General features: G+C 44.6%; 1 protein-coding gene across 5 annotated transcripts in view; it reads right to left on the bottom strand.

Annotated features, from left to right (window-relative positions):
• PKHD1 (PKHD1 ciliary IPT domain containing fibrocystin/polyductin) overlaps nucleotides 1-15,805 on the bottom strand; it is a 391,543-nt gene that overhangs the window by 299,279 nt on the left and 76,459 nt on the right. For all 5 annotated transcript variants that reach the window (XM_030555225.1, XM_030555227.1, XM_030555226.1 and 2 more), the window contains exons 30-33: nucleotides 12,624-12,819; nucleotides 12,035-12,102; nucleotides 8,098-9,723; nucleotides 5,636-5,779 (exon numbers count right to left, since the gene is read on the bottom strand). In XM_030555225.1, coding sequence (XP_030411085.1) covers nucleotides 5,636-5,779; nucleotides 8,098-9,723; nucleotides 12,035-12,102; nucleotides 12,624-12,819 — 2,034 coding nt within the window. The remainder of the gene's footprint in view (nucleotides 1-5,635; nucleotides 5,780-8,097; nucleotides 9,724-12,034; nucleotides 12,103-12,623; nucleotides 12,820-15,805) is intronic.

The raw sequence follows: 15,805 nt of genomic DNA, 5'->3' as shown, positions 1-15,805 counted from the left end.
GAGCTGATGGACTTGCTCTTGTAGTGCCTGATTCTCAGCAACCAGCTATGCTGTTTTATGCTCCGTTGTATACTGATCCTCTGCCTTACAAGATATCACTCCAACACTGGGTTAATTTACAAATTAGTTTTATAGTGGCTGCTTATAACATGGCTTCTTCAGCCTCATGGCTTCTCAGACAGTTACCTAGGAGGTGTTGCTTTCAAGCAGTTCTCTTCAGGAAACAGTATACTGTATGAGAATGTCTGCGAGCACTTTCATATTGTTACATCCCTTCTCTTCGGAAGAAAATTGTCAAATACCCCAGGAATAACTGATAAAGTAACCTAATTCCAGTTACTTGATAACTTGTGCAACTCCACTTGGGAGATACTAATGGTTAAGGATGCCAGTGGGAATCAGTTCGGCTCCAGAGGTATTCCAGAGCAGTCTGACCCAAGTATTGGAGGGCTTGATGGGAATCTGGACAATAGCAGTTGTGTTGATAGTGGGAGAGGATGATGATCCAGAACAAGCTCAATGAGATCATGACTACACATTTTTCATATTTCATTCTGTAAAAAGTCTCTCTTTAGACAAATCTGTTAATATGTCCTCAACTGTAGGCAGAGGGGAATGGCTCCATTTCAAAGCTTTGATGAAAGTCTTTGGGTCTATGCATATTCTCAGCTTTTCAGATGGTTTTCTTACCACCACAAGACTGCTTTTCTAGTTTGTGTTCTTCTCTACAGGATGAATAATTCCACAGTTCTGTAAGCTCTGCAGTTCGTCTTTCAACGGCTGTCGTAATGCAATGGGTACTTTCCTTTTTTTGGCAATTTAACTGGCTTCACACTGGTGTCAATCTATGTTTTATAAACACCATCTTAACTGTCCATCTCCCTGAAACATATCTTGATACTCCCACTGTATCATCTCCTAGTCCAAGGTAATATCATCCAATGTATTTTAGTCATCTTGCTATCCACTTTCATTATGTTCTGGAACTGTACTTTTATCTGGTTCATGGCTTAGACAGTCTTGCTGCCCAGAAGCAAAAGTGCTGTCTCATCACCTATGACCACAAAGTCCAGTCTGTATTTTTTCTTTTGGATTTCCTAATTTAATTTTACATTTCCCCAATGGGTTTTAATGTGATCTGGTTGTACATTGTTAACAGCTGGTTGGTCTCTTCCAACCATATGTCTGAGTTCACCAGACTGTGGCACACGTTGTAACATTATCCCAATCAATCTAATTGAAATTGTATCAGCTTCTTCCCAAATAACCTGGCTGCATACAACTGTTTCTGGTGCTTACGAGGGTCTTCTTGCACTATGTTTATCATCTGTTCGGTCACTCATACAATGTCCTCATACTCACTGTTGCTCTTTTTAGTTACTGTGCGTACTTTGGATTTGTTTTTCTTCTCTCTGGGGAAAAAAATAAACACTTGGCTGCAAAATGATTAAATTTTGTCAGAGATATGGCATTTTTTCCTCACAAGCTAGACACTTTTCTTTCTGTCTTTCATGGTTTCTCCCACAGTATTGACATGTGTCTGTAGCATTGTCATCTACTGATGTTGGATCTGGTTTTGATTTCTCTTTCTTATGTATTTCCCCCAAAGTCAAGTCCGTCTCATATCTGGTCACACTATCCGGTCTCTTATCAAGGAATCTTTCATATTTCCAAAACTGCATCTGGCTGCTAGCATTTTTAAATCAGTGCTTTATTCATCTATATCCTCTGCAGCTGCTTGATCCCAAGTCAAGAAATGAGATCTTTCCACCATTTCATTCTTCCTGGGGTTAGAGAGAGTACCAAAACAACCCGTTATTCCTTTTAAGGTGTGCTGAGCTTGGGAAATTTCCACACAGAGTCTCACTTACCTCTCTCCTTTTTTTCTCCAATCAGGTAATGAAACCATTTTATTTTCACAGTATCTTCTTTATCTTCCAGCGGGGTTAAATTCCTCTTTCCAGCTCTTCCATGCCGGAACTAAATTCTTCACTTGCAGGTTTAATGTCCCCAGAGGCTTCAGACCCTCCGTTTTTCAGTTATCGGCCTTGTCTTATATTCTGCTCTCTGCAGTGCAGCTCTGAATGGTCTCTCTGAATGGTCTAAGAGAGGGGTAGGCAACCTATGGCACGCGAGCTGATTTTCAGTGGCACTCACACTGCCTGGGTCCTGGGCCAGCGGTCCGGAAGGCTCCGCATTTTAATTTAATTTTAAATGAAGCTTCTTAAACATTTTAAAAACCTTAATTACTTTACATACAACAATAGTTTAGTTATATATTATAGACTGATAGAAAGAGACCTTCTAAAAATGTTAAAATGTATTACTGGCACGCAAAGCCTTAAATCAGAGCGATAAACAAAGACTAGGCACAGCACTTCTGAAAAGTTGCTGACCCCTGGTCTAGGACTTGATTACCACTGCCACCATGTTTTAGGCTTCATTGTGTCTGGATCATCTGCTATACAAAGGATCTCACTCTGACATGGGATTAATTAAACTTCAGCTTCTCCAGCCTACTGGCTTCTCAGACAGTTCCCAAGGAAGTGTCGTTTTCAACTGCAGGCTGCGCAAAACTGTCTGCTAGCACGATAAACTTACTCCTGCAGTGCCCGATTCTTGACGATCAGCTGTGAAATCCATGCTGCACAGCTTGGTTATCCATCTGGAGGTGCTTAATGGCTCATGCAGAGCCAGCACGCCTTGGGATAAGGAGCCGGACCTGCTCAGAGAGGTTGGTTTTCCAAGCAAACTGCTGTGGACCGGGAAGTAGGCAGTCAGTGCTAGTGGTCAGAGCAGTGGTGGTCAAATGTAGCCACCAGAGCAGGAGTCAGGCGCCAGAGCCAAGGTCAGAGCTGCAGATGGAGCCAGGGGAAGGAAGGGGGCACAGAAGCAGGGATCTGGAACAAGGCAGGAACCAGGCAAAGATCAGGAATCAGGTGAGAGGGCAAGGTCCCATGTAGCACTTAGCTAGGGATTCACCTAGTTGCTCCAAGAACTTCCTGTGCCTCCTTCTGGCTTAAAGACAAGACTGAGTCAATCAGAGAGGCCAGGCATCTCCTCCAATTAGGAGCTTTGGGGTCTGTGCTTCTGGTTAGCTGGGTCCACCAGCCCACAATTCCCTGCTGGTACCAGCAGTCTGAGGACTGCCTGGGGACCCATCAACCCGCATTCAAGACCCAGGATCTCTCAGAAATAAGTACCTTGGATAGATAAGCAGCAAGGACAATATTAAAAATAAAATTATCATCCAAAGGTGGTGTGTGTGTTTGTGTGTGTGTTCTACATAAAAATACATCAAGGGGAGGTATTTCTGCAACAGGATGGTGATGCATCCACTTCACCAGTCCCTGGCACTGGGCACAGCCAGGAAATATCAGAAGTGCTTCTAATCGGCATGCGCGTGCCTCTGTACTGAAGCGTAGCAAAGGCCCCAAATCATGTCTCCCTAGGCCTCTGTACACAGCTTGTCTCCCTGTACCACTGCAGTGGTTAGGAATCTTTCTGCTGAGTGAATGAGGATAGCAAAAGGGAGCTCTGTTTGTCTACAGCTCACTAGTCTAGCTGGTAGGGGCCAGCCAGCACATCACAAATGTAAAACTCCCAGAGAATAGCCCCAAGTAAATAGCAGAAGTGAGGCTTGATTAAAAAGATCTTTGGCAGGCCAATTATCATCTAAAAATATAACCTGCAAATACAATTATAATCAAAATGTGAATATCAGGCTATTTTACCATTTGTGGTGTGTTTGCGAGATATGAACACATTTGAGTTTGTGTATACAAACATTTTATATATTTATGTTTATGTGCCTATATCAGCATTGCAAATATCTACTTGCCCCTAAACAAATGTGAGTTTGTTTTTTAGTTTGTTTTGTTTGATCAGAAAAATACAAATATTTTTCTAAGTATAACAGGTCATCACTGGTAGAGGATAGGTGTGAGAAAGAGAGAAGTTAGGCTTCTCAATGGCATATTTGGTAGGGTATGAGATAAATCTCTTTTAATTCAGCAAGAGCTGAGCAATAAACAAGGAAACATCTTATTTGTCTGCTTAGAGGGAAGTGCAGCCTACCCAACTCAATACCCCAAACTAAATAACCAAGAAACTCTTTGATACAATCAATCAGCATTCGCTTGCTGACACCTAGTGCCCATTTGAAGTATTATCTGGACAAACATATTCTCTCCACCTCAGCAATGGTCCAAAGTACAGTAAATTTAGAAACCTCGTTCTTCATGTTTTCTTGGTCTCAATCATTTTTTTTGTATTTTATTCTATTTATTTTTCTTGAATAACCAGTCTCCCCTGCTCCTCATCCCAAAAGTGATTATTTACAGTATCTCAGGTTCATGCCACCCACATCCAAACACACAGAGTTTTGGTTTGTATTTTGAGACTGCCTATCAAGAAACCTAGAGGATGAGGCAAAATGACAAGTGGGAATTCCACAAGTTGGCAGTCACAGATATTCTCATAGCATCACTGCATAGGATGGGAGTGATTTATAGATCCATGGAGGAGCAGAGACCATGGACTTTTGACCTCAGGGAGGTCTCTAGAATTTGAAGAAATACTGTATGTAAACCACACACCTCCTGGGTGTGGTGTTCTATCCCCTCTAGTGGCACCGAGACCACTTAGAGATTAATGAGTCTGCTACAGCCTTAGCTAAGGGTCATGTGCCTTTTAGCTCATGCAGTACAGGCTCATGCATTTAGCTCCAGAGGTTCAATCCCACTCCCCAGTGACTGGGGTCTGTCGTTGTTTCAAGTCAGGACTCATCTGGGTTATCAACTAGAGAGTCTCAGAAGCTTCGGACAAGCTTCCTCAGCTAGGAAAAGTATGTAACCTACACATGTTGTGGATGTGCTTCTCTGTCTCCTCTAGTAGCACCGAGAACACTTAGAGATTAATGAGTCGGCTACAGCCTTAGTTAAGAGGCATGTAGCTCCAGAGGTCCCAAGTTGGATCCCGCCCACCAACAACCAGGGTCTCTCCATGTTACATACAGATCTCAGGGTACTCACTTAGCCCCTCTAACCTACTCTTTGCGCTACCCTTAGAGTAGCTTGAAGGTACTTGCATTGTGAGCCCCTTTGCCATATGTTTGTTTGTTGACTGCCTAGCACAATGACGCCCTGGCCTGCAGAAGCTACTGCAATGCCAATAACAATACCCTGCATGCATGCATTCCGTAGTATCCTCCCACCCCATTCCCTACTTCCTGCCATCAAGAGAAGAAAGGTGTAAGTGCTTCTGCTGGATTGTTCCCATGGGAATGATGCTGCAGACAGGCTGTCATCCAGCCACATACCATCTCTTATCACATCTCCCACACACTCACAAAGCAGTGACCATGTGGTGTAGCCAGACAGGGCTTGATCCATGCCCACTGACATCAAGAGAAAGACTCCCATTGGCATCAGTGGGATTTTGGATGAGGGTCAGGATGAGGTAGCTGCTGCCATGTTGGCTCCTCTACCTTCCTCATGGTAGTTTTTGGGCCATCAGAGGTGCCCCTCTCGTCATCTGCGCTAGGATTTTTTGCAATGGGAATCCAGGACATGTGGTTTGAGGTCAGGGATAGATTTTAGAAGGGTTCATTATCCATCCCAACATGTTAACTGACCGTCCAAGCGTGGGGCCAGGCAGCTCACATCGGTTGTCGTGATGTCACCTAGCATTTCACAGGGAGCACCACAGATGGTCACGGAGGTGTTTCCTGGAGCAAACCCAGTGCCATGCACGTGCACTTCCCCTCCACCCAGGCCACCTAGGAAGAGAATAGAGAAAGTGATTTAAAACAGAGCTTCATGACTGGCTGTTAATGAAACCAGCCTGGAACTGCAGTCTCAATTTACAAGAGCCTCAAAATCTGTCTTTACAGTCTGCATTATGTGTAAGGGAAAGGCCATTACAGATGTGCCTCAGTTATCCACAATACTTGGAGCCAGATCATCTCTGGCCACTGCATCTTGCATGGCTCTACAGAGGGTGAGGGGTGGTTGCAATGCTGCAATACCCTTAATGCCCCATCCCAAGACAAAATTTAAGGACTGCCGGTTCCTTCATGTACCCATTTAAGGTTAAGTAGATGCACTCCGTGAACTCAAAAGTGTCATGCCAATATAAAATTGGTCGAAGTGAGATGAGAATCAGGCTTACAGTTTCCGTTTCTATGGAGGCAGTGTGGGGCTCTGATAATTACCTGCTTTGTGATGTTGGGAAAGTCACTTAGCATCTCTCTGTTTCCCCTGCCAATCTTTGTCTATCTTGTCTATTTAAATTGTAATTTTTTCAGGGCTGGACTGTCTCTTTCTATGTGTCTGTACAGCACCTAGCACAATGATCTTGGCTGGGGCCCTTAGGCACTATAATAAAGACATAAATAAATAGTGTTTTCTGTCATTGACTTGCTGCGTTACTGAGTTTCAAAAGTAGCCACTGACTTCAGGCACGTGCATTTTTGTGTGTCCATCTTAAGAGAGTTAAGGTCAGATATTTTCAGAAGTCAGTGGAAGCTGGGGGCACTCAGACCTTCTGAAAATAAGGGGTTAGGTGTTCAAGTTCTGCACCCAAATACCAAGGGAATAAAATGAATGAACGCTTGGAAAACATGGATGTGCATCCCCCTGTGCCTTCATTTGCCCCAGTGTGGGATGAGTACTGTGGTGTATGCAGCCATGCAGCCAGAAGGGGAGGTCATCCTGCTTTTGTGTGAGTACACCATTCCCTGTCTAGAGCTGGGTGGGAAACAGTTTTCCCAGCCTGTGAGAATTTCTGAAGTTTAAAAAAAAAAAAAAATCTCCTCTCAAATCAGGACAATGCATCTAAATCTCAAAGTGTTTTTTTGTAAATCTATAATCCTAAAAAGTTTTTAGATTGGGTCAGTCAAAATGTTTCATATAAAAATAAATACCCTTTTTTGTATAATTTAAAATTTCAAAACAAGACAGTGATTCAGACTGAAAAAAATAATTGTTTCAAATAGATGTCAAAATAGGATATTTTGACAATTTACAAACTTTTTTCATATTGGGAGAGTTGTCAAAAACAACTCTTTCCCATAAATAGTTTTGGTTTTGATGAACTGGCATTTTCCAACAAACAATATGTTTCAGCAGAAGATTTCTGACCAGCCATATCCCTGTCTGCTAGAACCAGCCTTGCACAGTTGGAATCACCTTTTCCATCCCACAACATCTCTTTGATAAAACTCCCCAAGATCTTAAAATTATTTTTTTCTGTAACACACGTTGCCTGTGCAGAATTTATGAAGGCGAGATGTAGTATAACGGTTTAATCAGCACTCCGCTGTGATGCATAAACAAGGGGCATCATCGTGTGTGAGTAACATGGGGATCTAACTGCTTGCCAATATAAGGTTTTTACAAAACTCTGCAGGATCTGTCCTGGGATTGGTCCTGCTTTGAGCAGGGGGTTGGACTAGATACCTCCTGAGGTCCCTTCCAACCCTGATATTCTATGAGTCTATGATCAAATCCATGCAGAGATACCTAGATAGATAGATCGGTCGGTCTTCAAACGTTGTGCTTGTGCCCGTCAACACAGTCTCTGATTGCTTACCATTGTTCTTCCATTAAATCTTGGATACTATTTTTCACACCCAAATAAGGATTTTATTTTATGGAGGATGGGTAGGGGTATTTATGAATTCCTGAAAACAAAGAATTTAGCATGTAAGCAGCTTTTTTTTTAAATAATTGGAGATATACCTATCTCCTAGAACCAGAAGGGACCTTGAAAGGTCATCAAGTCCAACCCCCCTGCCTTCACTAGCAGGACCAAGTACTGATTTTTACCCCAGATCTCTAAATGGCCACCTCAAGGATTAAACCACTGAGCTATCCCTCCTCCTAGACCCCAGCCAGGACACTTACTCATAGTCTGTGATAGAAACAAATCAGGCCACATTCACTCTCCCCGATACTCTAGATTTTAGTGCATTTGTCGAGAGGAGGTGGGGGTCACTAGTGATTTCCTCTCTTGCAAATTCCAAATACAAATTGAGACAGCTCTGTCACTGCTGTTACCTGGGAGATAGTCATCCCTAGCCACTCATGCATTTACCCCAGTTGTTGCGTGTCGATGTGACGGTAAGCTCAGAGGTGAATGTCAAGTTTGACGAAGCCCAGCCCCGGAGAAAGTCGCCACCGAGAACCTGGTATTCTCCAGCAGGAAGCCAGGGAGCCGAGCACTGTAAAGTGGTATGATTGCCAGTGATATTGGTGCAGGGGGAGTCTCCAATGGAAATGTGCATGCTTTCCACCCCCGTGATCCGTGACACGGTCATTGTTAAAAGGAGGCCCACCGGAGGCAGAAGGAAAAGGAAAATGGGGGTGAACTCTTCACTGTAACTTATTTCACCCAGGTGGTACGAGATGCCATCTATTTCTAGAGTTAAATCCTGGATCCCATTGCCCAGAGGAACAGAGCACCGGAGAACCACATAGCTGACATCTGTAATGAGACAGGGTCGGTTCCCAACAAGAATGGAAGTGCTGTTCCTTCCTTTCAGTGCTGCCCCTTGTATGGCAAGAAGGCCCCCACCATTGATACTGAAATTTTGGGGGTAAAATTTGAGCACACAAGGAATGATGGTGAAGATACGGGAGTCCCTGCTGAAGCAAGCATGCCCGCTTCTTCTGTTGGACACAGAAAGGCTGTGCTCCCCTGGGGAGAGGCTGCCTGTCTGGCATTGTATGCTGGTCTCATTCCAGAAAGTTACATTACAAGGGTCATGGTTGTCCACTTGTATCACAAGTTCATCAGTTGCCAAAGCTAATCTCTGGCCTCTGATCAGCAGAGATGACAATGTCCCATTGATCTCCGAGACCACAGCATCCACTCTAGGGGTCCACTCTTTCAGCAGGTGGAGTGCACAGTCTGAGAGGCAGACACTCTGGATTCCATTTACCGTCACTGTGACATTAAGGGCATGAGATGCATCAGGCAACCACCAGTCACCCAGAGGAGGTTCCCTTGGAAGAAGAGCGCAGCTGATCCTGTTGTGATCTACACTGCGGATCTCACAAGTATAGTTACCCGTCAGGCTCACATGAACTGAATTCCTCCTGGATTTTAGACCAAGACCGGATATAGTGAGCAACAGCCCACCACAAGCTGAACCTCGTGATGGAATTATGGCCTTTACCTCTGGGAGTAATGTAAAGTTCTGCAGTGCTGCCGTCACATTGGCATAGCCCAGCTGCTTCTGGAGAAATCTGATGGGATAGATCCCAGGTTCCAGAGTGCTCAGTGGGAAGGAGCATTGAGAAAGGGTTGTGGATTCATTGGCACATTGAAACTCCAGCTCACATTCAGAGTCTCCCAGCTTAGCCACTGAACCGGTTATATTTATTCCTTCTATGCCCAGACACAGGCTGTCATTCATCATTTTTACTTCCATAGAGGTAACTATGGGAGTCAAAGCCATCTGGTAAGTAAAGGTGATATTCCTCTTTGGGAAGCTCCAGGAGGGAAGGAGTGGAGAGGATCTGTTACCAATGAACACCCCCACAAGTACAGGGATGTCCTGGGACGCTATATTAGAGAAGTCAGCAGCCGGTGGGGTCTGGCACCATATTGTCTCTTCCATCGAGCGGGTAACATCACAGGTTTGTGTGCCAATAAAAACTGAAACCAGAGAAGGGTTTTGGCTAAAGCCTTTTCCAGAGATTGTGAGGATTGTTCCGCCTAGGGATACAGATCAAATCAAAGGGTTAGTGCCATGGAGTCAGCTCAGAGTAAATTCTAATATGGTGAAACTCCATGTAAATTTCTACAGCCACATAGTCTCAGCTGCTTCTCCCCTTAAAATGAGATTCATTGACACCTGATCGCCACAGAGGGACCCTGAGTTTATATGACACTGCTTCCTAGGTTGAGCCCTCATCCACTACTGCATCCCAGAGTGTAACATTTAACAATTTAACATGGGGAGAGCAGCGAGAGTTTGAAAAATTCTAATCCCTGGGTTCTAAGGATGGGTTTGCCAAGCACAGAGTTCTTCCAAACTGGCCACTTTACCCTGTGATCGCTGTTTGCCTGGCAGCTGCATTCCAGCCATACGGAGTATGGGCTGGTCCCCTCCTCCTTGTGCAGAATGGCATGAACTAACTTGCGCATGAGATTGTGATGCAATGCCATATAGCAGTGGAGAAATAGACTGCAGTGCAGACATCACCAAAGCTAACCCTTTGTCTGCTAAGAAGAGGGGTGAGCTCAGGCTTTCAGCTGCTATAACTCAGGCCTAAATTCCTCTATTTCAAGCCTAAACTCTGCAAGATCTTTGGCAAGTGCTTCAGCAAGAGAGCTCTCCTTAGGAACTATATAATTTGTTGACAGCTCTATTAGGATGACAGAGTTTTTGAAGGACCCAATAGCAAGGTGTGCCCAAATCTTACCCAATTCAAGGCTGTATTGGTAACCTGCCATGACATCAAGAGGCCACATGATAATGGCATAAAACTGAGCAGACTGCAGCTGTCGTCATCTTTAATACAGAGATACACCATGTGCAACTCCATGTCCCAGCTTGCAATACTCCATTCTGAGCCAATCAGCCTCCACTGACTTCAAAGTGGTGCATCCCATGCTGCAGCCTATAGTTACTGTGTGGGATTAAAGAAGGTGGCCCTGGACTATAGACTATTCACTGGCTATCCTATGTGACTTTCTAGAAAGTTTCAGCACATTTTTTCTTAAAAGTCGATAAACGCCAGTCCTCTCAAAAAACAGCAAAGGAGAACTAGTATGACTCGGCCAGCTTTCTCTCTCAGCACTGGTTCTGAAGCATCCTGATCCCCAGATAGTGCTTTCTTTGGGGTAGCATCCCTGTCTCCACTTTCGTTGGTAAAATGCCTGGCATGCTGCCAGAGCTGAACATCATTCGTAACCAATTATTTTTTTCTTAAACCTTGAATTTACTTCTAAAAAGAGAATTCTTCTACAATCCACATTTTTTTTTTTATTATTTAACCTTCCAGTTTGATGGGCTCTGCTATATCTAAGTTGGCATCAGCTCTCAAAGCTGAATAATAATATTTGACACTTTATCTAATGAACCAACACAAAGCCCCTCTATGATTATGGCCAGCTGAGGAGTTAAGTGATTTGGCTAAGGGAAGCCAGAGGATCCGTGAGTTTCTAGCTCCCAGTACACTGCACTTCAAGGATAAGACTATGCATCCCTTCCTACCCTCCACTAGGCCCAGATTCTCCTTTTCCTAAGGCTAGTTTTACAGGAGAGGAGCTCCATTGAGTTCAGTGGAGATACTACTGATTTACACTGGCATGAGACAGAGCAAAATCAAGAACTTAAGTTTCTACAACTTAAAATGTTCATCGCCTCCCTATCTGCTACCCAGCAAAGCAACAGAGACACTCCACTTAGTCCCTGATCCTGCAAAGGTTTATGGCCAGCTTTAGTCCTAGTGGGACTCTGAGTATACGTCAAAGACTTATGCACATTGAATGTTAAGCCCTGGGATCTCCAGACTGAAAAAGCCAGCACCGGTTATTCAGGTGTGAGTGGTTTTTGTGCATTTGGTTCATTCATGAGGGGAAACAAATTCAAAGGACAGCGGACTTGTCATCAACCCTATGGCCAACTTGTTCCAATATTAGCCAGACAATCCAAAGGTGGGCTGCTCAGTATACTCACACACACCCAGAGAATCCCAGGCAGGCAGCTGCTGCCTGTCAGTACAAGTCTACATAATAAGGGTTCACACATTTACAAATGCCATCATCTAAACAGCTGTGAAATTGGACGTCCTTCCCAATCAAAGAGGGGAGATGAGTCCTTGGTCCCTTGATGTCCTCCAGAAGGACTGATGCTATTTACCAGTGCTTAATTTACACCAGGGTTGAGCCTCTGCATCTCTGATCTTGGTAGTTTATAACTCCAGCATCTCTGGGCTTGCTGCATCAGTTATGAAAGTAAAAAAAATAAAATTGCTTGAGCCCCGGCACCTCTTTCATTACAAATTAAGCCTGTATTTACCCAGAACGGAGCCACAGCAGGGCTCTATGCTGAGGATCTCAGTGCTGTATTGGATGAATGGATCAACTCTGCAAAACACAAACACAGGATCAGTTCTTTACTTTTCCTCTTTATCCCACATGCTTTTCTCTCATTGCCTTTGCTGGCTGGATCCCCGAATACCTTCCCTACATCTCCTGCTTCGTTCCATGCCATCTCCCGGGTGCCCTCTTACAAGGCACTGTCATTCCAGACCACAAAGACTCTCTCTCCTTGGAACCCAGGCACGTAACTAGCTGGTCAGGGTCTCTATGGAGCAACATGAAGGGACAGATATTACGAATACTACAGAAGCAGTACAAAGTGCTACTGACTGCAGTGGGACTAAAGCACATGCTTAAGAGCTTTGCTGAGCAGGGATTCACAGCTGAATCAGGGTCGTAGTAATTGCTCATAATTTGTAAAACAGACAGCAGAGCTCTTTGTTAGCAAGCTGGCTCTGATACCAATACTTTGCTTTTCCATTAACTCTAAATTCCCAAGTGGAATTAAGCCTAAAATCCAAAGTAGAAATGTTCACATTCTCAAGGGAATAGGCACATTCACTCACTCATGTGAGCCGATTGCAATGCCATTGATGATGACCGAAAGGTTGTACCATCCATCTGCCAGGGCAGGCAGTACCACATCGACGCCATGGGCTGTTCGTGCTTGGATCTGTGCCACAGTGGCCTCAATTTTGACCTGTACATCCAGGCCAGTACAATTTGCGAAGGAAGATATTCCAATCCGGAGTGACTGGAGCCCTGTGGAAAGGAGAAGACATGAAGCAATCAAATTGTTTGTTGCTATCTTGAATCTAGTGCATGGGCAAGTGTCGGAGCAAGAGAAGTCTCTTCACAACACAAGCTGTGGCAATGCAAGCTTCTTCGGCATATTGTCCCGCCCATGTGCAGACTCATTGAACTCTCTCTAGGTGGTCTCGGTGCCTCTAGATAGGCCAGAGCACCACACCCAGAAGGTGTGTGGGTTACACTTACATCAGAGTCAAATAAAGTTTGAAATTTTGAAAACCTGTGAAGTTGTCTATATTAATAACCTGAACTCTTTGGACTCTTGGTCAATTGTCAGCTTAATCCAAAAATGCCTGGAAGGCCTTGGTGTCATTTATTTATTTTGACGATAGGAGGAAAATTATATTAAAGCCAAAGTCACTGACTTCTGAATAAGAGACTGAGCTCCCAGTACCATCACCATTCATGAGATTCTATAACATTAAGAAGTTCCGTACACCTATGCTGCCTGCGGCTAGAAAAATCTCCCCTTGGTGTTAATGTAGCTGAATAATATTCAGATGATAAAGGATACTTTCCCTTATTTATGCATTCTGCAGTATTAAAAAATGAAAAGCGGAGAGGGGAATGGAACAGAAACTCCATGTGGGCAGTAAAAAGGGTGATCAGCTCTCCTCTTGCATTGGTGCTAAGTCCAGCCAGGCTGGTGAACCTAGAGGGAGTTTTATTACAGTGTATAGTGCAGAGATTGGATAGACTTGAAAGACAGATGAGAAAAGAAAGAAATCGAAAGAGACAGGACAGTGTGGGGATGGGAGAGTCTGTTTTTCCTTTCCCCCACCCCCTCTATCACTCTTCATTCCTGTTCCCTCTCTCTGAAACGACACCGTAGGGCTGTGATGATTGTGAAATGACTGGGGTCAGGTTCTGCTGCTGACAGCATTCTGCCCATGCTCCTGGGATGGGGTCCCACAGCACATGGTCTTCTGGGCAACCTCAGGGAGTGAGGTCAAACTCAGACTCCTCTCCCTGCCCAAGCACTGAGCACGAGATCCCAGAACACAGGCATCCTCTTGGGCTGGCGACATGTGGCAATGTTATTTATATTACAATAGTACCTTGAGGCTCCACGGAGATCAGAACCTCATTGTCCTTAGTGCTGTACAGACAGTATAACCCACACACCTTCTGGGTGGTGATCTGTCCCATCTAATGGCACAGAAACTACTTAGAGAGAGAGATTAATGAGTGCTCTATAGCCTTAGCTAACAGGGAGTTGGTTTTTAGTTCATGCTGTAGAGGCGCAGGAACTAAGCTCCAGGGATCCCCGGTTCGATCCTATCCACCGACAACTGGGGTCTGCCAGTGTTACAACAGAGTTTACAACCAAAATACACACAGCAGACAAAGGGTAGGAGAGGCGAAGTGACATGTCCAAGGTCACAGGGCAGCTCAACAACAGAGCTGAGACTGGAACCCAGGTCTCCTGGCTTCCAGTCCAGTGCCCTATCTATTAAACCCAGCACTGCCTGCCCACTACATTTGGGATGCAACTTCACAAGCCCAATATCTAGAGGGTTGTCTCTAACCTTCATCTTCTAAACTAAGCTCGCTGTGTTGATTCTGGGGTCAGCAACTGATTCCCCACTCTCCGATTTCCTCTTGGTCCCAGATCATTCTGTCCAACCCCAATATCTAACTGTGGCAACAACCGGGCTGCTGCTGACTGGCAATACTTGTCTCTTCAGAGGGAGAAAGGAGGGGTTACATTCTAGATATAGTAGGTTGGCATGTGCGCCTTTAATGTTCCTTGTTGGGAAATATTTGCTAAAAACGGAAGGCTTCAGCCAGGGCCATCCTTACCCACATGCAAACTCTGCAGCAGTGTAGGGCACCAGGAAATTTGGGGCACCAAATTGCCCCAAATTTCCTGGTGCCCTACGCAGCGTGCTTCTCCAGTGGCCAGCCCAATCCCCCGGCCAGCTGAGCCTACCAGGAAAGCTGCCCCCACCCTTGCTCCACCTTTTCCCACCCCTGATCCGTCCCAGCCCAGCTGCGTAGGGCACCACTATGTCTAGGGACAGCCCTGGCTTCAGCATCAGGAAACTATTCACTTAAGATAACTGAAAAAAGTGATAATAGGGGGCAGAAGAGGAAGTTAGTAAATATTTACATTCAATGGGCTAAATTTTCAGAGGGACACGCCAGGGTCTGACATGTGTCTCCACTATTTTATTTTCAGTGAACTACATATTTGCAGAAAGTGCTGGAACTGGCCATGGAGCAAGCTGCCAGAGGAGATCAGGCAAATCCAGAATCTGGCCGTCAGCTGTGAAACCTTCTCCCCTTCAGAAATGCCTATCCATCAAAAAGTGACACCCGGAACACTGACACCCCGTCTAACTTTCAACCCTGAGAAACCCACAGCATTAAAGAGAAGAAATTCATAAAAGATAAATTAAACATGCAAACTGTACCCCAAACAGAGTTTTGGCCTTGAAAATGGAGATGTGCCAGAGAGTCCATCAAGTTCACTGGGGACTTCACTACAACAATTGATTTAACATGGAATGTGCTCAGATGTGGAGCAGTATGAGACTGGCTTGAGAACTGAAACCTTCTGAGAGTCAATATGGCTAACGTATAGAGCCTAGTACTCAGGAAACCTGGGTGCAGCTTTGACATTGGTCTGCTGGATGACCTTGAGCAAGTCACTTGACAGCCCTGTGACTCAGTTTCCCCACCTATAAGATGGGGATAATGATACTTACCAGGGCTGGACAGAAAACAATAATTCCATTTACTGAAACATTTGGAAGTTTTGACCTTTTTGTTTCATTACAGAATAAAAATGAGCCTATTTGAAATTTTTCATTTAAAAAAAAAAAGAAAAAGAAAAAAGGAGACCCAGAAAAGCCAATAGCCTAGTCCTTCGGTTAGTCATTTAGCAGACAGAGAACCCAAGTTCAAGTTCCCATCTCACACTGAATGCCCTAAT

Source organism: Gopherus evgoodei, chromosome 3 (genome assembly GCF_007399415.2).
Source record: "Gopherus evgoodei ecotype Sinaloan lineage chromosome 3, rGopEvg1_v1.p, whole genome shotgun sequence".
Classification (NCBI taxonomy): Eukaryota; Metazoa; Chordata; order Testudines; family Testudinidae; genus Gopherus; species Gopherus evgoodei.
Note: the sequence above shows the minus strand (reverse complement) of the source record. Positions and strands in the feature narration are given on the sequence as shown.